Source organism: Rhinolophus hipposideros (genome assembly GCF_964194185.1).
Source record: "Rhinolophus hipposideros genome assembly, chromosome: 13".
NCBI classification, from domain to species: Eukaryota; Metazoa; Chordata; class Mammalia; order Chiroptera; family Rhinolophidae; genus Rhinolophus; species Rhinolophus hipposideros.
In genome coordinates, this window is record NC_138059.1 from 55,893,755 (window position 1) to 55,916,800 (window position 23,046).

Here is a 23,046-nt window from a genome sequence, read left to right on the forward strand (position 1 = left end):
GAGATACTGTCCCACTGGATAAAATGCCAGGTGCCTATGTTTACCCTCACTTTATTTTTATTTCATGAATTCATCAAATACAGTGGGTATGATCACGTAGGTAAAATCACCTAGGGTATGAATCATCTAAGAACATATATACTTTGAAAATACTATCCGAGTGTAATTTAATTACTTAAATAAGTTTTAGGAACAAGTACTTGGAATCAAGTACTAACTGGCTGTTTGACTAAATTTTATTATTTTCCCCAGAACTACTCTATTATGATCAACTTTAACCAATGGGATGCTTTATTTTTGATAAATGAGGAATATACATTTTTTTCAATTGCTGGGGCATAAGGAATTCTTTAAGAGTACCATACATATGATAGTACACAGTGTGGAACAATTGTATAAAAAACACAGTTCAATGTGGAAAATGCCAGACTTTGAAGTCCCAGTTTTAAATATTCTGTCCTACTGCTAGATAGTGTGACTTGACATTTGGTTCTAACACTGCTTGATCTCACTTAATGTTTATAGAAACCTGTCTGCTTATCATTTTTACTTGATTCCAGGAATCCTCTTGCTTTCAGAACAGTGGTAAATAAAAAGTACTTTTCTAGAGTCTTACTTATTGCTCTAGTGACTTGTCCTATTTGCTTTAAGAAAAAGCAAACACACAAACAAAAACAAACCGTCTCTTTTCAGTATGGCAAAGCACATGCATTGAAGAAATAGCATTAAATTAATAAGAAACTCTTAAAAGCAAAAATTAAGTGAAAGCAGGAACGCAGAGAAGTAAGCAAAGTACTGAAACCAACTTTCATCTTGAAGATAGTTGCTGAACCTGGTAAAGTTGAATCAAAGTCATCGTATATAGAGGATAAAGCCCATTGCTGACCCAAAGTGGGATGTTTAGCTAGCGGGTTCCTAATAAAGTCAGAATGGAGAAGAATTAGACTCGCAGAAAAAGGGTGGAATAAAATGACTTCTCTCACATGTGCCTTCCAAGCACCTGCAAGTACGATACTGAATGGAGAGGAAGAAAATATCTTTTGTGACACTTCACAAACAGAAGCCAGCATTTTTAAGGATTTATACTCTGAATGCATACTACCTGGGTCATTAGAAAAACTTCAAGGCAAGAGTTATTCTAGATTGCAATGGTCCAAGATGTTTGGTAGAAGCAAACACAAATCATCTTTAGAGGAATCCACTTTCAAATCAGGTCTAACAGAAATTCTTATAAATTTCTCATCATATCAGAATTCCAAAAGCAAAAAGAAACAAAGCATGAAAACCAAGAGCCCTAGCAACAACAGACAGTAAATCATACCCCCCAAAACTTTCTATATTGGAATTAGCAAATGCTTAAAGAAACAAAAGACACTGAGTGCATGGATCAAGAGCAAACAACTAAAGAAAAGTCCAAACAGATTTAAGAAAGAACCAAATAAAAGCAGAACTATAAAATAACTGAAATTAAAGCTTCAATAGATCAGCTTTAGTTTCAGATTAGCTATTGCTGAAAAATGAATTATGAATTGTGAAATTGATATAAAAAATTAATCAGAATGTAATACAGAGAAGTAAGGAAATAGAAAATATGAAAGAAAAGAGTCAGGGAGAGTAGGAAAAAGTCTAGCATATATCTTATCAGAATTACAGAATGAGAAGGAAGCAAGAATGGGGTAGAGGAAGTATCTGAAAAACAATAATGGCTGAAAATTTCCCAGAACCGATTAAAAATAGAAATATTTAAATTCAGGAAAAATTTAAAGAAACACACACACATCACATTGAAGCTGAAGGACACCAAAGGCAAGGGAACATCTTAAAACTAGTCAAAGAGTAAAAGCAGTGTCCTTTCAAAGGAAAGACAGTGATGCAGTAGAATTATCAAAAAGCGATAATGAAAAATCAGGATTCAATAGAGTAATATAATAGCTTCATAATAATAGAAGAGAATCACTGTCACCCTAAAATTCTATACCCAGTGAAAAGTACTTTTCAAGGTAACAGATCCTCAAAAAAGAAAAATTCAAAGGATTGATAAAATAATATGAATAAATCTAAAGGAAAAAAAAGACTAAAAATAATAGAAATAGTGTTTCATGAAGTTTATTTATTAAATTACTGAATCTAATTACATTATAGTTAAAATAAACAATAGCAATAAGTGCTCCAGTATAAATTGGAAGGATGGTGTTTGGAATCAAAGTTAATATAGGGAGGGGAAAGATATTGATCAGCGGTAGACTTGTATACATTTGTGTGTCAGGGGTAGCTACTAAATGAACAGAAAGAGTATAAAATTTCCATTCTTAGAATGGGAAATTATGGAATGAAAAAAATAAAAACAATCTTGAGGAGAATAAGAAAGGGAAAAAGAAACATAGAACATATGTTCGAGAAATAGAAAGCAACAAACTTAAATGGAGAAATAAACCCAAATATTTAATACCTGTGTTAATGTAAGTGAAGTCAGTTTCATTTAAAAGTAAGAGATTATCTAACCATATGCCATTTACAAGAGACATTTATAAAACTTAAGGATGCTCTAAACAGAAAAGTTGAAAGTAAAAGAATAGAAAAATGTAAATTGTGATTCTTAGCCTGTAATTCCCTTAAAGGGAAACTGTGCTAAAAATATGGTTGTAATACCAGATACTTTAAGTGTCTTAAAGTGTCTGTTGTATTACAAGTACTGGATTACAGGCTTAGAACCACAAGCTACCCAAGTTTATATTTCTTTGATGTTTTGCTGTATGTCTAGTTTATGACTTTAGGCTGTCAACACAGCTCCATACCAATCAGAACCATGGATAGTGTTTATAAGGTGATAATTTAGTTTATTGATGTATTTACAGCATTTCTCTGTTAAAATAAACATTTCATTTAATTGTTCCATTAGATAAATTGAAATTAATATGTAATTGCCTAAGAGAGCACAAAGTGTTTTAAGAGCTTTAAAGACTTCTTTTTCTGGTGCAAGGCTAAATATTCTTTATTTAATTCACTTTCTAGAAATGATTTAAATGATCCTTTTGACTTAATGCTATTTCACATTTAACTGGAGAGGTTGCAGTACAACACTCCACATAAATCCTGCTCACATATAAAAGAGAAATCGCAGCTTAATCTTTAACTGTGATGAAGAATGCTTGAGCATTTTTATCAGAAGAATTGTTTTAGCCATTTAATAAATATAACTTGAATAAATGGGTAGGAGGATTTTGAATTAGCAAAAAGGTGAAGAAAAGTCTGTAGAGTTGGAATGAGATGGTGGATTTTCTTGAGATGGAAAGTACACTTAAACTAAACATGAACTTGGGAATGTATACACAAAAGCCATTTTGATGAGGGCATTCTTGAAAAGTTCATCCCTAGGCCTTCATATATAACTAATTAAAGAATATACCACTATAGAATATAAGTTCTACTATACAATGCTTATGCAGTCATTAATAGTGAGCTATAAATTATTAATATTTTGACATGTGGATGTTGAGCGGTTGGGTAGGTTATTCACCGGCAAACTTTCACACCAGACTGGAAGCTCATAACATACAAATCCATACCTCAGCAAAATTATAAGATATGGATCTTATGGGTCAACAAGAAATGAGAGAATCTGTGAATGTTAATTCTATGAATTTCTGGTTTCTACTCAGTCTTCTACTCGTATAAGTTGAAGAGTGTGGAAAATGCTATTGTAAGTAAGAATAATCCTGCATAAACTTTACTGTCAGAAGATGCTACTAATTTTGCATTAATTTCCTGAAATTCCAATAATGAATACTTATAAAGACACAATCCAGATGCATGAAAAATCTTTACTATGAGTAGAATATAACTTTCCCCTTGCAATATAATGCATATCATCTATATTTAGGAAATTAACTTAAATTATCCATGCATAATTCAATATCTAAATCACTGGCCACAAAGAATTCTTGATGTGCACATTTAGGTCCAGGTACTCATTGGCTATTGGATACCACTAGAATCATACACATGCTCATGGCAGAGACTTCGGAGAAAAGATTGAGGGAAGAAGGCTGAAAACGCTGGTTTAAGCCCTCACTGCCGAGCGGAGAACGGAAGCCTTAGGCACTGAGACTAGCTGCCCCCTCCTGACCCTCCCAGAGCTCGCGCCGCCCCACCTGCCCGGTGCTAGAAGCGGAACAGTAGCAGTGTCAGGTCAAAAGAACAGAATACTTGAGGTTCTGAGAACTGTGGACCGCAGACACAGATTCGCAGCCCAACTAGTTCCGGCAAAAGGGAGGGAGCTGTGGAAGCGAGACCGGCTGTGGTGGTGGTCACCGCCATTGCTCTGGGCCACCTCTCACAACTCACCCTGTCCCTGGCCCCACCTATCTGGGTGGATCCCTGCAGGAGTAAACAGAACTGCTGAAACATACTGACTCTGAATCTGGTGCAGGAAGAGCTTTGGAACTTCAAAAGGTCTCTGCATACCAACATGGACACTGCGCACTGTGACCCAGGAGAACTATTAACAGAGGAAAAACCATCTCCCAGGGAATCCCCCCATTGTGTGAGAAGTTGGAATAGTGCAGAGAAAACATAGCACTACCCTGTGAAAGAGAAAAAAAGGCTGCAGTCGGAGAGAAAATAAAACATTCTACCAACAAGTACTGCAAAACAAACGAAAGACCTCTTCCTATCAACCTGTTGCAGAAGCCACTCCTGTAGAGGTCTAGGAAGAGAAATAATACATCAGTAATTGCCATGAATAACCAAGGCAACAAGACAGCTCAGAAAGAAAGTGAAAAGTCTCCAGAAAAGGAACTTAAAGATATGGAAATATGTGACTTAAATGACAGAGAATTCAAGATTGCAGTTCTGAAAAAACTCAACGAGATGCAAGAAAACAGAAAGGCAGTTTAATGAACTCAGAAACACAATCAAAGAACAACATGAGCATTTTACAAAAGAGACTGAAATTTTAAAAAGGAACCAAATAGAATTTCTGGATATTAAGAACTCAATACAAGAAATTAAGAATGAAATAACAAGCTTAGGTAGTAGAGTTGACCAAATGGAGGAAAGAATCAGTGACACTGAAGATAGAAACCTAGATATTACACAGATGGAAGAAGAAAGAGACTTGAGACTTAAAAGAAATGGAAGAACTCTACAAGAACTTTCTGACTCCATCAGAAAGAGCAATGTAAAAAAAATGGGCATACAAGAAGGAGAAGAAAGAGAGAAGGGAACAGAGAATATATTCAAACAAATTGTTGATGAGAACTTCCCAAACTTGTGGACAGAACTGGATCCTCGAATCCAAGAAGCAAATAGAACACCTAATTACCTCAATCCCAACAGGCCTTCTCCAAGGCACATTGTATTGAAGCTGTCTAAAATCAACAACAAAGAAAGAATCCTCCCGACAGCCAAGGAAAAGAAGATGGTAACCAACAAAGGAAAGCCCATTAGATTATCTTCAGATTTTTCAGCAGAAACTCTACAAGCCAGGAGGGAGTGGAACCAAATATTCAAACTATTGAAAGAGAGAAATTATGAGCCAAGAATAATATATCCAGCAAAGATCTCCTTTAGAGCTGAAGGAGGAATAAAGACCTTTCCAGACATACAGAAGCTGATGGAATTTTCTAACACACGTCATGCACTACAAGAAATACTGAAGGAGGTTATTCAACCACCATCAACAGGGACAGTTTGTGGCAACCAAAACATAAAAAGGGGGAGAGTAAAGGCCTGAACCGGAATATGGGAATGGAGAAAGTAAGCGTGCTGAAGAAAATGGAATACTCTAAATATCAAACTTTCTTTTACATAAACTTAAGGGTAACCACTCAAAAAAAAAATCCAGAACTGAAATATATACTGTAATAAAAGAAGAAACAGAGGGAAACATCATAGAATACCACCACACAGAAATAACAGACAACAACAAAAAGGCAAAGAAACAATAGAGACACAGCCTTACCAGAAAACTAAAGATAGAATGACAGGAAATCCTCAAATATCAATAATCACCCTAAATGTAAATGGACTGAACTCACCAATAAAAAGGCACAGAATAGCAGATCGGATCAAAAAACTAAACCCAACCATATGCTGTCTCCAAGAGACGCATCTCAGCTACAAGGACAAGCATAGACTCAAAGTGAAAGCATGGAAATTGACACTCCAAGCAAATGGTATCCAGAGAAAATCAGGTATAACCATACTGATATCAGACGAAACAGACTTCAGGGTGAAAAAGATAACAAGAGACAAAGATGGACATTTCATAATGGTAAAGGGGACTATACAATAAGAAGACATAACAGTCGTCAATATTTATGCCCCCAATCAGGGTGCACCAAAATATACCAAGCAACTACTAACAGAACTAAAGGGAGAAATTGACCAAAACACAATTATGCTAGGGAACTTAAATACATCATTGACAACTATGATCATCCAAACAGAAAATAAATAACGAAATAGCAGCCCTAAATGACACATTAGATGAAATGGACATAATTGACATATATAGAGCACTTCATCCTAAAACATCAGACTATACAGTCTTTTCTACTGTACACAGAACATTCTCAAGAATAGACCATATATTGGGACATGAAGTCAGCCTCAGAAAATTTAAGAAGGTTGAAATCATACCAAGCATATTCTCTGATCACAAGGCTTTGAAATTGGATATCAACTGCAAAAAGAAAGCAGGAAAAAACACAAATACATGGAGATTAAACAACATACTTTTAAAGAACGACTGAGTCACAAAAAAAATTAGAGGAGATATCAAAAGATACGTAGAAAGAAATGACAATGAAAATACATCCTACCAAAATTTCTGCGATGCAGCGAAAGCAGTTTTAAGAGGGAAATTTATATCATTACAGGCCTATCTCAAGAAACAAGAAAATACCCAAATAAATAACCTCATGTTACACCTTAAAGAACTGGAAAAAGAAGAACAAGTGAAACCCAAGGTCAGCAGAAGAAAGGAAATAACAAAAATCAGAGCAGAACTAAATGAAATAGAGAACAAAAAGACAATAAAAAAAATTAATGTGACAAAGAGCTGGTTCTTTGAAAAGATTAGCAAAATCGACAAACCCTTGGCTAGACTCACTAAGATAAAAAGAGAGAAGACACTAATTAACAAAATCAGAATTTCAAAAGGGGAAGGTATCACGGACACTACAGAAATACAAAGAATCATGCAAGAATACTATGAAGGACTATATGCCACCAAATTCAAAAACCTAGAAGAAATGGACAAGTTTTTAGAAACATAGCCTTCCAAGGCTGAACCACGAAGAACTGGAAAATCTAAACAGACCGATCACTAGTAACAAAATTGAATCAGTCATCCAAAACATTCCCAAAAGCAAAAGTCCTGGACCAGATGGCTTCACTAGTGAATTCTATCAAACCTTCAAAGAGGATCTAATACCAATGCTACTCAAACTCTTCCAAAAAAATTGAAGAAGAAACAGTACTGTCTAACACATTTTATGAGGCCACCATTACCCTGATACCAAAACCTGGTAAGGACAACACAAAAAAAGAAAACTACAGACCAATATCTCTGATGAATACAGATGCTAAAATCCTAAACAAAATTGTAGCAAATTGAATACAACAATGCATTGAAATATTATTTATCACGACCAAGTTGGGTTCATCCCCAGGGCACAAGGATGGTTCAAAATTCGCAAATCCATCAATGTGATACATCACATAAACAAAATAAAGGACAAGAATGATTATATCAATTGATGCAGAAAAAGCATTTGACAATATACAACATTCATTTATGATTAAAACACTTAATAAAATAGGTATAAAAGGAAAATACCTCAACATAATAAAGGCCATCTATGACAAGCCCTCAGCTAATCTCATAATTAATGGTGAAAAACTGAAGCCCTTTGCTCTACGTTCAGGAACAAAACAGGGCTGACCCCTATCACCTCTGCTTTTTAACATAGTGTTGGAAGTCCTTGCGAGAGTAATCAGGCAAGAAAAAGAAATAAAAGGCATCCAAATTGGGAACGAAGCAGTTAAATCGTCACTCTTTGCAGATGACATGATGCTATATATAGAAAACCCTAAAGACTCCACCAAAAAGCTATTAGAAACAATCAACGAATAAAATAAAGTTGCTGGCTACAAAATCAACGTACAGAAGTCCATTGCATTCCTATATACTAACAATGAAATCTCAGAAAAAGAAATACAAAAACAATTCCTTTTACAATTGCAGCAAAAAGAATAAAATACCTGGAATAAACTTAACCAAGGATGTGAATGACCTATATGCTGAAAACTATAAGATATTTTTGAAAGAAATTAAAGAAGACACAAAGAAATCGAAAGACATTCCGTGCTCATGGATTGGAAGAATCAACATAGTTAAAATGGCCATATTATCCAAAGCAATATACAGATTTAATGCAATCCCCATTAAAATCCCAATGGCATTTTTAAAAAAAATAAAACAAAAAATCATCAGATTTATTTGGAACCACAAAAGACCCCGAATAACCAAAGCAATCTTAAGAAGAAAGAACAATGCTGGAGGTATCACACTGCCTGACTTTAGCTTGTACTACAGAGCTACAATAATCAAAACAGCATGGTATTGGCAGAAAAACAGACACATAGATCAATGAAATAGAATTGAGAACTCAGAAATAAAACCACATACATATGGACAAATAATTTTTGACAAAGATGCTAAAAACATACAATGGAGGAAAGACAGCTTCTGCAATAAATGGTGCTGGGAGAATTGGATAACCAAGTGAAAAAGAATGAAACTGGACTGCTATCTGTCACTATGTACCAAAATTAATTCAAAATGGATCAAAGACTTAAGCATAAGACCTGACACAATAAACTGCATAAAGGAAATCATAGGTACTAAACTTATGGACCTTGGGTTCAAAGAGCATTTTATGAATTTGATTCCAAAGGCAATGGAAGTAAAAGCTAAAATACACGAATGGGACTATATGAAACTTAAAAGCTTCTGCACAGCAAAAGAAACCATTGACAAAATAAAGAGGCAACCAACTGAATGGGAGAAGATTTTTGCAAACAATGCCTCTGATAAGGGGCTAATATCCAAAATATACAAGGAACTCATGAAACTCAACAGGAAAAAAACAAACAACCCAATTGAAAAATGGGCAGAGGACCTGAAGAGACATTTCTCCAAAGAGGACATACAAATGGCAAATAGATATATGAAAAAATACTCAACATCACTAGTCATCAGAGAAATGCAAATAAAAGCCACCATGAGATATCACCTCACCCCAGTCAGAATGGCTATCATCAACAAGACAAATAGTAATAAGTGTTGGAGAGGCTGTGGAGAAAAAGGAACCCTCATACACTGTTGGTGGGAACGCAGACTGGTGCAGCTGCTATGGAAGGCAGTGTGGAGGTTCCTCAAAAAATTACAAATAGAATTACCATATGACCCAGCAATTCCTCTCCTGGGTATCTACCCAAAGAATCTGAAAACATTTATCCATAAAGACACGTGTGCTCCAATGTTCATTGCAGCTTTGTTTACTGTGGCCAAGACATGGAAACAACCAAAATGTCCTTCGATAGATGAATGGATAAAGAAGTTGTGGTATATATACACAATGGAATATTATTCGGCGGTAAGGAAAGGTGATATAGGAACATTTGTGACAACATAGATGGATCTTGAGAGTATAATGCTAAGCGAAATAAGTCAGACAGAAAAAGCAGAGAACCCTATGATTTCACTATGTGGTATATAAACCAAAAACAACAAAAGAACAAGACAAACAAATGAGAAACAAAAACTCATAGACACAGACAATAGTTTAGTGGTTACCAGAGGGTAAGGGGAGTGGGGGGTGGGAGATGAGGCTAAGGGGGATCAAATATATGGTGATGGAAGGAGAACTGACTCTGGGAGGTGAACACACAATGGGATTTATAGATGATGCAATACAGAATTGTACACCTGAAATCTGTGTAATTTTACTAACAGTTGTCACCCAAATAAATTAAAAAAAAGAGTGGGAATTAGAAGTACTCATGTAAACGTAAGTGTTTTTCATAGTAACTCAGAATAAGAATCTTTGTCTCTGGAACAAATATGGAAGATACGTGGCTGATAAGTAAGGCAATGAAGAGATAATTTTGGTTTTTTTTAGTGAGAATGCCCTTTGTTTTGGTGTAATCATCTAAAAAAGCTGCCTTGAATACTTTACAGAACTAAGCACCCTCTGCAGCTGATTTTCCAATCTAAGGATATTTAAGACCCATCTTCCTATATAGATAATGTGACAAAGGCAGTCAGAAAAACATATTGTCATGGGGTTAACAAAATGTAAGGAATGAAACAGCCAGGCTTTTGCTTCTGGAAAGGAGTCATCTAATATCCCTGCCCCTTATTTTTCTCATCCTCAATATGAAATGGTTGGGTTAGATGATCTCAAAGATTTCATCTAACGATAGCGTGTGCGTGCACACACGCGTGCACACACACACACAAAGACATCTATCATTGTATTCCTGGGATGATGCCTTCTTAAAATAAAATGTTTAAATTGAAATTGAACTTTTTGAATGAGTGGTGAATTCAGCTTGGTTTTGGATATTAAGTCCTATGAGACTTCTCCCTTACTCATTATACAGACCCTATATTTTGTGGGTGCAACTTACTTTTATGGTTAATACATCTGTCGTTAAAGGATTTATTAGGGATTTAAAAATGTGATTGGACAAGCAGGTGATTCAATTTATTCAGTTTATAACCTCATGCTTCGTTAAAATAATACATTCTCCCCACTGGTGTTTCTTAATTTGGATGATATAAATTTGCACCCACCAAAGGTCAAGGAAGGTGCCAAAGAACACTTTTTTTAGGCAACAAGCATTTCTACGTGTTCTAAAAACAGCGTAGTCCTACCTTGGAGGTATCATCACCTTCATCTTCATGCACTGAGCTAGATGGAGAAGGAGTTGCAGACTTGCTTCCTGGTGGAGACGGTGAGTTGTGGGGAACACTGCTGCCTCCCATATTCAAGCCCAGCTGAGCACTTAGCTGGGACTGATTGATGGTGGTCAGCTGGCCGTGCTGCATGATTCCTGGCTGCTGCCTGATGTCTGCAGGCTGACCCCTTGGTCTCATGGCTGCCATCTGAGGATGGGAGCTATATTGAGTTCCATCTGGGTTCCGTATATCTTGCATCTGTATAAAAAAATTGGGTTGGAATAATGTTTCACAAATGTCTCTGGAAAAGTTTTTTAAAAATATTCCTTAGACTTCAAAAATTCTGTGGGATGTCCTGCTGAACTATACACATTTCCACCCCTCCCTCACCCCTCTCTTTGGAGAATAATTCTAACAGTACATAACGGTGCTGTTACTAAAAGAATAGAATTTGAGAATTCAATCAATATCACATTTCATTACTCAAGAGCTGATTAATTATACTTCCAGTCTTTCATTAATGAAATGTTAACATATATCATTAATAGATATTTATGGTAAAAGTTTCAAAATATTGATGCTTATTAGAGTGTCAAATTACATAATTATTAGTGATTACAGCATTCATAGCAATTCGTGAAACCCTATTTCTTTTATTCTGATTCTTTAAGAAACGTTCTAGGATTTAAGTGTACTGTGGTTCTGAGTTTAATCCTACACCGGCTAGCATTGGCCAAAATGATCTACTAACTTCCAGCCTCAGAAAACTTACAGGCTGGTATTAACAAATTGATTAATTGACTATTGAAATGATTTGACTGCACAGTCAGATTTGAAAGTGTAGCTCTAAAGTTGCAAGGTCACTCTATTAATCCATTATGTTATCTGGGTCACCGCTTTTTAGCCTTAATGAGACTCACTCTTGTAATTCAAGCAATGAATTTCATCTCTGCAAGGATTAGAATTAAAAGCATTGGAGGATGAAGCTCTTAACATATCTAGAGGTCAAATGTGTTGTACAGTGGAGTATGGTGGATTTCACTTAATGTTTCTTTGGCATTTTCAAGCTTAAAATAATGGGAAATATGGTGGTGCTTATAGAAGCAGCTCAGTTTTTTCACTCTGAAGGTGCTTGGAGATTTCATGGAGTTTTTGGTTTATAAAACAAGAAAGGGAGAAAAGAAAAAATGAAAAGAAGAAAGACAGTGAAGGGATATATGGTTAAAGTTACATCTTATAACTTAAAAAATAAAAGTAATAATGTTACTTTTCTTGGTTTCATTAAAAAAAAAATCCACCTGGTTATCAGAATGCCTTGTAATTACCTGCCTGCAAATGTTATAATGACATAGAAAGACTACAAAGGTCAATTAAGTAATTTAGTCATACGCTTTTTTTTTTCTTTTGGTAATAAAATCATTTTCTACCAATGCTCTCTAGTCATTTTACTAACCTTGTCAGTTCCATCTGAAATTGAAGCTGTGACTGAGCAAGTGTCTGCCTATGCTCTCTGTGTTAGGTTTACCTTCATCATGAGGTCTCGTATTAGTCAATCTCACTCCTTCAGACTCTCCCAGGGTCTCCTGTTAGTCAATCTCACCCCTTCAGACCCTTCCATCAACCCTGCTAGAAACATGAACCAAGTTTTCATTCTCAAACCTATTTTGTGCTATGTGTCCAATTTCTGTTGATGGCACCTTCATCCTCTCTGTGTCATCTCTACTCAAAATATTATAGAATCCAGCTCTTACTACTGCTTCATCTTCCGATTCAGTTGTAGGCATCCTAGAATCTGGCTCTTTTTGGTGAGGGCTTATGCTGGCCCACAGTTTTGTACCTGCTGCTTTCCCGGTGCAAATCCACACTTTTGTCTATAATTTAAACTATATTCCTCCAATCCTTCAAAAGTAGCTCACAGTTCTCCTTTTTTATGAAGTCCCTCATTAAGCAGTTATTACTATTCAGTGATACATGTTACAGCTTCAACCACCCTTAGTGACATTTTCTCAGTCTATAGAAGAGTAAACTTAGGGACAGGCCATAGTACTAGCTTGTTGAATGTCTGTAGTATATAAATAAATATAAATGAATAAACGAATGAATAAAGCCTACAGAGGTTAAATGACTTCCCCAAACCACAAAATAGGAGTTAAAATCTACATCTCTCAATTCTTTGATACTTCCTACTGTATTAAGCAGGTGATTCAACATTTTATGTATCCCAGAGAGAGTTTATAGTTAATTAAAGATAATCCAAAACACCTTGTCAAATGTTATCTTCTCAAATGGATTGTTTTATCTAGTCCATTCCTGTTGCCTTCACTCACATTTACCAAAACAGTTTTTGTTCCTTTTTTGCTGTTCCCATATCTTCTATAATCTGATCTTTCATAGGAAATTATACTAGCTTTTGCAGATATTCTTAAAATTGTGTTACTGACAGATGGTTCCGTAAAAATTAGGACCGACTTTTGAAAATACACAGAAGAGGCAGTATGTACTGAATTTTTCAGGCCTACTCTCTAATGTCCTGAAGTCCTAGTGTGTTTTTCTGACTATTAGCATGTAGAACAGCTCTCTCATTGTGGGCACAGTGATGGATGCCCATAATGGGCACTGTCCTACACAAGGCATTGCCCTCTCCAAATGCACCAAATAAAGCACTCACATGCATGATTAAACATACATGTTTGTGGAAAGACACATTTACATAGTTCTGAAAATTAAAAATGTTTACTAACAAAGGCATACTTTAACTAAATTATTGTCACGCAGGGGACCCTGCTCGCTGCGCCATTTGTCGTGCAGGGTCTCAGCTCCCACTCCCCGCCCAAGAACGCAGGACACGGTAAGGCCAAACAGGAACACCCACGGAGCCATAGATGGGGGAGTCAAACCAATATATTCTCGCTGGCGGCTGGGCTGGAGACACAGGAAGCAGGATCTACATAATCTGCCTAACAGCAGTCCGCGCTTGCCAGCCACCATCTTCTCGCTAGCCCCCATTCCTTTCCTGCTAGCATAGCCACAGCAGTTATATTAGTGGCCAATGGCCTACGGGTTACAGCTGACGGCCAACTAGCCACAGCTGCTGGCATCTGATCACAGTTGATGGCCATTTACTACCCGAGCCAGCACCTTTCTATGTGAGGCCGAGAGCCTGGAAACTGTTTTTTTTGGGGTTTTGTCCCCACAATTATCTTTCCAAAAGTATTTAGCTAATTGATATCTTTATTTCTCCTTCACATAAATCCCCAGTCACAAAGTATGAGCAGTTTGTAACTTATCCATTTGGAGCTCACTTCTTAATCTCACTCTTTCAGAAATATCATGGTTTTAACATGCTATTGCATAGGATGATTTTTAAATTCACTTACCTACAATTTCTAAATTTATGACTACAACCAAGGGTCTTCAAAAGTCTAAAGCAATCTCATTTTATAGCACCTACCTCTTTCACCATTTTGTAATCTTTTTTATTGTTTTGTCATGTGAATTAGAGTTGTGGGTAGACCTTTGAGTGCTAAAATTCATATTGTCACCTTTGTAGTATTAGTAGGAAGAGGTGGGCATGGCTGAAGAGGGCTAAAAAATCAATTTGGGTAGGGACAATGAAGTACTCAACAGGGTACCTCTTTTTCAAGACTCATTAGTTCAAAATATCGTATCACCAGTGGTGTTAGGCCAAGCAGACAGCAGCTTTAACACCAAATCAAAGAACAATTTTCCTATCTGGAGGGTGCAAGCACAAATTAGAGAGCATATGCCTCTCTTAGCTCTCAGATGCACTTAAAAATAGTCAAATATTAACACCTGTGGTGACATTTCTGAAGGAGGAGATTCTCCATTTTGTCTTGCTTTCACAGGAGTCCGTGCAGTATTAATCACTGCCTAACAGACAATATGGGGAAAATCAAACTGGATGGAGTCTGGTTACTGACAAAAAAAGAACGAGTAGTTAGCTCATGAAGATAAGCAAATGTTTTGATCATTGGCTTCCTTTTAGAAAGATATTGATTGCTATCAAAAACAAAACCTCAACTTACAAACTATTATTTCCTATTTCCCTAGTTAAGAAATATCCCCGATATTTTAACTTATCGTGAATAATTCACATAAGTCATGCTTAATAACCAGTGCTGTTTTCTCTGATTCTTCTTGACCCCTGTATTAATGTCTCTTTCTCCTATATCCTCCACCCCAAAAGATTCCCTAACATTCTGTTTCTGAGTCACATTTCTTCTACCCAACTAAAAGTCATCATGGTTTTGTTAATTGGGAATGTTCTAAATTAAAACGTACATTTCTGACCTAAACTCCAGGTCTAAACTCTGCAAATGCCTATTAGACACCACCACTACTTAAACATCAACCCTGCTAGAAACATGAACCAAGTTTTCATTCTCAAATCTATTTTGTGCTATGTGTCCAATTTCTGTTGATAGCACCTTCATCCTCCCTGTGTCATCTCTACTCAAAATATTATAGAATATTTGATTCTGTTCTTTTTTGTCAAACTCTTGTGAGTCCCATTGATTCTACTTTGAAATACCCCTTCCTCCTGTCCTTTCTTTCATCCCCACTCATGTATTTCAGGCCTTCATTACTTCTTCACTTGCAATAGCTACTTAACTAAAAAGAATCTCTTCACATCTACCCTGAAGAGTACTGAAAAATTAATCTTCATGAGCTACGGGCTAAAAAACTTCCCAAGGATATCTGTCTACCAAATTGAATCCAATCTCTTCAGCATGCCATTAAAGGTTCCAAATAAACCTTATTCCCTATAACTATTCTTCACATACTTTATTGTTCAGCCAAACCCAATTAATTTATGTTCTTTGCCTGTGTCTCTCCTGCTTGAACATGTGTCTTTGTCTATGCTGTTCTTTTTTGCATTCATTTTCTGAGCATTTGCTGTATTACATTTTAAAAATCAGTTAAAAGAAACTATACTTTGGTCAGTGATTTGTGGTTTCCATACTGCTTTTACCTACTGAGTCTTATAATTCCCATTTGAGGCAGCTCTATAGGAATGACTGTTCTGTACACGTTCATTGAGAACAGGAGAGGTTAAATGATCTCCTATCTCTCTGTCAATAGAGATTAAAGCAGAAATGAAACATGCTTGTTTTACATATATCTGTGTTCTTTTCACAATTCCATGATGCCATTATAATATTTACATACCCAAACCTTAAATATATTTCAAAGTTAAGTTCAAAAGTCAGCTCATCTACAGAGCTTCAAGAACCTTTTAATTCTGAACTGCCAGAACATTTTGTTTATACTTTCTTTGTGGGACACTACTTTTTTTCATTGTTGTTGTTCTTTTTTTTTTTTTTTATTAGTTTCAGGTGCATAAAACAAAGTAATACTTAGACGTTTATCATGTATATCCCTCACACTGGGGACACCACTTTTAAATTTCTCAGTTTACTGTGTGCATACCTTCCAGACAATAATCTTGATTAGTACACAGCTAATTAAATTTCAACTTTCAAAAAACATTTGCTGTGTCAGCACATAAAATGAAGATAAAAATGCTACATGTATAAAGCAACTGCAACTAATTTGATTTTTTTTTCTTTTTTCTTGTGAACTTCATGTAGCATTAGTCACAACATGAAAAGAAAATTTGAATAATGTCTGTTTTCCTTTGTGGCAGAAACTTGAAGCTGGACCCTCTAACATTCATTATACTTTTGTCCTGAGGAACAGACCTCCGAAATTTAGCTGTCTAGCCAAGAAGCTAGTTAACAGAGGGCATTTCCTAGCTTGCTTTGCAGCTCTGTATGTCCACGTGGCCCTGTTTTGGCGAATGAAATGTAAGTAAAAGTGTTGTGTGGTACTTCTAAGAAATCTCCCTAAAGGGAAGGGCTCACCTTCCTTTGTTCTTTTCTGTTGGCAAAAATGTAGGAGTGATGATGAAAGCTTGGGAAAATGCCCTGGACCAAGAGGCATCATCCTTAGGACATTGGAGGCACAAGAAAGAAGGTGCTTGAGTGTCTGATTACCCTGGACTATGTACTTACTGTGGGAATCTTTAATGTGAAAGGGAAGTACATGCCTATCTTTCTTAGAGTCATTGTTATTATGACTTTTCTATTAATGCAACTGGATCTAATCTTAACTGATATGCCCTAACAGACATAAATTCAAAAAAGCAGGGATAGAATCTATTTTCTTGACCATCATGGCCCTACTATCTAGCACATATCTTGGCACATCGTAGTTACTAAACACATATTTCTTGAGCTATACTGAATAGATGTGTCGGCCAAGTATTATTAGGATTGATGGCATTGGCTTCACATATATAATATTACATATCTTTGCTTTTTTGGGAACTGCATTTGCTAAATTTCAGGACTCGAATGTCTCAAAGGTACATTCTAACATGTGTATTTCTCAGTTTGTTGATTTCCAGCCCAGTGAATTTCATTTTATCTCAGTCAAAAGTACTGCATGTCATTGGCATTTTAGTTTTGAATGGCTCTTTATATGTATCTCCCCATTGGGGAAACACAACACATTGAAAATACGTACTAGATTTTATTTTATTTATTTCTTTTTTGAAAATCAGAACTGTTTCCTTAAATTTTACAGATTGTAATTGAGGACTGATATTGTTCTATAATGATGGGAACTAAAAATGTCAATTAAAATAATGAAGGGGGATTATGATGATGAAGAGAAAGTTTCATTTGAGTTCCTTCAAAATTTTATTCCAGTTAATGGAAAGCAGAAGTTCAGTTAAAATCAATTAGGAATCAATTAGGAAACCAAAGCAGATATCATATATTCTCCTTCATGACCTGCCTTGTAATCCAGGTCATGGCTTCATGCTAATGCCATGTTCCTTTCTTCTCTTGCCCAATTACCTATAGCGAAAAGAATTTCAAGTTGAGGATAGCCCTCACGTGGGAAACTCCAGGCACCCAATCTGATACATATTTCAGCATGTGTTTGCCCTTTATTTTTCTTTGATTTTCTTTGAAAAGGGAAAAAAAAAGCACCCAGCCTGCTCATCACGAATTATTTTTAAAAATGAGTAACATTTTGGTGTAACTGTAATACCAAATAAATAAATAAATAAGTAAATAAAAATCCTTGGAACAATATTTGTTGTATCAGAGGCCAGTGTTAAAATTGCGCACTTGAATGGCACCAGAGCAACTGAAGGCTTGTGTTTCAATGTTTTCAACGGTGTGTTTCACAATCGTTCCCAAGTCTGTTTGCTTTTTTTCAAATACCAGCATCCTTCCCAGTCAGACATGCGAGCCTTGAAAGCTATCATTATCTCTGCCTCTAGCAGACAATCCATATCAAAACAGTTGTACACATAAAACCCTAACGACATCTTGGCTCGCTCTGATCCAGCTGTTTGAGTGAATAGCAGTTGGTGAACAGAGCCTGGAACATGGGGAGGCCTGAGGCCTTATTTGCTAATGTGGCTCACCAGCTGCTGCTTCTGTGGTCTTTGCAGGCGAGGCCTGGAAGTTTGCCAGTTTCAGCAGGAACAAGAGAACGTGAGGAATCTCTGAAGCCCTTCCATTTACCCCTGTCTGTCAGCATTTGACACCCTTTGCTGTTGAGTGCTTTCCCCAGGGCTAGGAGGAGACTATTGGCTTAGGCTGTGACAAGTGCATACTCCTGGTCCCTTTTATACACACTATCAAACACATACCGTCCTTAGCATCTAAATAAAGACTTCTGAGCCTTGCTTTTGGTAGCCCATCCAGCCTTGCATGATTAATCAGGCCAGGAAGGCTAAGCAGTTCCATTTTTCTTAGGAATAATGCACTCTAAGAGTCTATGAGAAGAATGTAAATGTTGATATTACTTAAGTCCCCAATTTGATTACATAGTTTTTGCCAGGAATTCAATTAATATGTAAATGTATATACCAGAACAAATGCATGGGTAAATTTAATTATCAAATTTTATTTATTATTTTCCTAAATGCATTTCCAAGAGGGAGCTAAATTATTTGTTGTCCAAACAAATTAAATAAATTGTTTCTACGTGAGCTCCTTCTGTGATCTATTTATTATTTTAAAATGTGTACTTTAAATAAACTTTAACATTTTTGCTATTAGACTTCTGATATTGAAGGCTGATAATTGATGCCACAAGAGGGGAAGTCTAAAAAATACATATGCAAAGCACGATATATTTTTAAAGATTAGGAAAAAGAAGGCTGAAAGGAAGACTGGACCTTTTCATGAACATGCATTTTTATCATTGGGTCATGAAAACTTGATTTCAACTGTGAAGTTCCCAAGGCAAAACTGTTTTTGATTTAACATTTGGAATCTACTTTTCTTCCAAAAGACGATATGAACACATAGGGCTCAAATTTCTTTACAATACACTAAAATGGAATATTTGTAGTTTAGTTAGAGTAAATGGTCACTGTAAAACTGATTATTACAGGAACGCAAGAACTCAGGAGCACAATTCATTAGATGTTTGCCAAATGGAAGGATGTAGCACTCTCTAGAACCACCATCCTTGGAGAAGATTAAAACCATCTCAAAAAACTCACTCAGAAAAAAACACCTCAAAAAATGCTTATACTCACAGGAACTTCCCTAATGCCTGACCACCTTCCTCCTTCAAACCATGGCCTCTCCTTTTGTTGTGGCCTTTTCCATGAATGAGGCCCTTACTACTCAAGCAATTTGATGTGTTAGAGGAAAATGTCATCGATAGTTTTAAAACTCACGGCTAAAAATTACACTGGCTAAAGATCATTTAGCCAATTTTAATTTAATTAATTAATATTTTATATACTCTCCCAGGGGTGAACCAAAGACCAGACATTGAATATTAGAAAGCCACAGAGGGAGGGAGGAAATCCAAACTCCCAATGTCCTCAGTGTCCTTGCCAGATACTGGCCCTCCTTGACAGGACTCGACTTCTATTTCTGTCACATCCCCTAAAAAGAGGCATCTTGGTTGCCCTGGTGTATGCATCTGGACTCATTTTTACATATATAACTGAAAAAGCAATTTTACACTATTTTCTTTGATTCCTTTTTTCTAGATGGGAGGTAGCGTGCTATAGTGGAGGGAATCCTGCTTGTGACATCAACAGGCTGCCTCTGTCTCTAATGAGTTGTCTTACTCTCCCAATCTCTGCAAACAATGATAACAATTTTCAACAATAAATATTTGTTGAGTGCCTACTCTGTTCCAGGCACTGCTCTTGGTCCCACACAAAACACTGTGACCAAATACACTAAAATCCCTGCCTTTATACAGCTCACTTTCTAGTGAGGGAAATAGATCACATAATAAATGAGTATTTGAGGTAGTTTGTTTGATAGCGATAAGTTTTAAGGAGACAAATATGAGAGACGTGTACTGACCTGAATGCTTGCTTTAAAGTTCTATTGTAAGGATTAACTAGGATCCAGATTCAGAAGATGCTTTGTCAAATGTAATCTTATTTTTGTGGCTGTTGCTCATATGCATTATCTTTTGTGGAAGATGCTGTCTCTTTTGTTATTATACTGAGTAGTTCACCTCTTTCCCTGAGTAGTTCTAGTTCATAGAGAACCACTGAGGTAATTGTAGCCAAGCATTCTGGTAGGCAAAAGCTTGCATTTGTGGAGACCTTCCCTGGGATAAGCTTCCCTACCCAAGCTTCCCTGGGCAGCTTGTCACAGAGCACTGGGTTTCACTGTGAGAAAGTATATAGCCCAGAAAATGGATGAATTTATAACCTGGATTTTAATAGCGCCCTGATCAAGGCTGTTAGACTAACTGGTATACACAAAGTTCAAAAAAAAAAAAATGTAATACATAAAAAGGTATTCAAGTTCACAGTATAGCACTGACTCTTCCATCAACTCTGTACATATAATTTCTCCTTTGGTTCACAATGAGGGCTAGGAGGTTAGGGGGTGTAATTATGCCTTTTCATCATACAGATGGAAGGACATCTTTTACTCACACTGAGGCACCCATTTCTGATGGCTTCATGACAACACTATGTCTCCTGCTGTTATCGTTAAGCTATCAACATCAATATTACCAAGCTTGACACTGTGCTTCAGGGTACCCTTGAAAAGGCTCCTCTGCCCAGCTCCAATGAAGGAAACACAAAAATGTGCAACAGGCACACTCAACTGTTAACTGACATGGAGCTTCTCTCATAGTTCCAATTAATGGCAGAACATGAAAGCTCGTGGACTAAGAGCCCTGTCTTATTTATAAAGGTTTGGGGGACCCTATGGTACACCCTCTGGTTCCCAAAACATATGCATTAACCATTTTTACAAAACTCTACACCTCTGGTAATAGGAGTCTAAGAGTCTGCTCTGGGTTTACTGTGATTAGGGTCAACGAAGCCCTTTTTTCATATAGAACATGTCTTTTGCATCTGCACTACAAAGGGTAGGCAGTGCTTTGTTCACGGGCTATAATCTTATATTAAAGTGTATTCAAACATGCTAATGTCTGTTCACATCTCTTCTGCTTTGATGTGCCCAGGGAAGGGATTGAATAATGTGCCTTATTTTCAGAACATTTTCAAAGGATTGTGTGCATTGAAACAAAAAGAATGGATTGGAAGGATAGGTAATGAGAAAATTGGGAAATGCTATAAGACATGCCCTATGGGAGTTGTGGTTTACCTACAAGAACTAGCTCTGTATATTTATAGCATCCTACAAGTCAGCTAAAATGATTCTTTATACTATATTTAAACTTGAAAATTTAACTGAATCGCATACTTTCTACTGGAATGTTAATGGGATGCTAGTTAAAGTGGAGATGTCAAGTGGAATATTGACTTCTTAACATCAGTTCAGAAAAGTGATATTTGAGTTCATTTAGAGGCTCTTAAATCATTAGCTACACATGACATTCACTTAAAAGTACATCTCAAGAAGCAAAATTAAAACCTTATATTCTGCCTGGGCCAGATAGCTTCCCTGTGCAGAATATTTGTATGCACTCAACTTATTGGGGACCTGAAGAAAAGTACAATTTCAAATTAGTATTTCATTATGGAAATCTTCCAATAATCCTTTTAATAATATATTATAAACCATTAAAATAGCACGAAACTAAGATAGGAAAAGGCTGGGAATCCTCTTCTATTGAGTATATTAATAGCTTGGTAAAATCAGTCTAGGAAAATTACAATGTCTTTCAGTTCCTTTAAAGTGTCTGACTCTGTAAGTGACCTTAAGCTTCTTTAAAACAATTAAAAGACTCAAATATTTGTCTGAAAAAATTTTATAGCATGTTAGATAATGGGATGAAGTAATTATATATACTCTCTATATTTCTGGATATAACTAATTTAGTTACTATTAATATTGTTCACTCATTTATGCTCTTATACACTTCAAGTGATATAAGGTCAAGGTCTCAAAACCAATCATATAAACTACTGACTGCTACTCATGCTAATATAATAACCCTTTCTTTAAAACAACTGCCAATAAATTTCATTATAAAAAGTTATTAAAAGGGTTAAAAACCTATTAAATGTCAAAGAATTTGCTTGACTCAAACTTCTAATAAAGAAAGAGAATAGGCTTTCTTTCTGAATTATTTAAATCTTTACTGACTGTTCATTGAACCATGAAATTAGAAAAGTGTTATTAGAAGTGTTCTCTGGTTTTTATAAAAGTTGAAGTCCAGAATGTATCAAGCCATAGTTTTTAACTAGACTAGTTAAAGCAGTAGGTTTTTAATCCCAAATACATGGCTTCTACTGATATAAAGGTCACAATTAAAACTCTATCCTGTGACTTGGCGATAATAAGATTATTATTATAGAAGCACACATGTTAATTTAGAATATTTAAGCTACATGTCCTAATTTTAATTTGGACAAATATCTTCAATTTTTTTTGATCTTTCAATTTCCATTAACACAGATTCACTTAATCAATAATTAGGTTTTAATAATGGCTAACTTTAAAGAACTAAAGTTAAGAATTTATATTATCCATCATTTACAATTTAACATCTACCAAATATATGTTGAAATTAGATAATAATTGTCTACAGAGTAAAAGAAAAATCATAATTCTTCATGATTATAACTC

The 23,046-nt window shown here is 35.9% G+C and overlaps 1 protein-coding gene across 4 annotated transcripts in view; it reads right to left on the minus strand.

Moving 5' to 3' along the window:
* Positions 1-23,046, minus strand: part of TOX (thymocyte selection associated high mobility group box) — a 296,392-nt gene that overhangs the window by 40,131 nt on the left and 233,215 nt on the right. For all 4 annotated transcript variants that reach the window (XM_081071100.1, XM_081071099.1, XM_081071101.1 and 1 more), the window contains one exon: positions 10,949-11,230. In XM_081071100.1, coding sequence (XP_080927226.1) covers positions 10,949-11,230 — 282 coding nt within the window. The remainder of the gene's footprint in view (positions 1-10,948; positions 11,231-23,046) is intronic.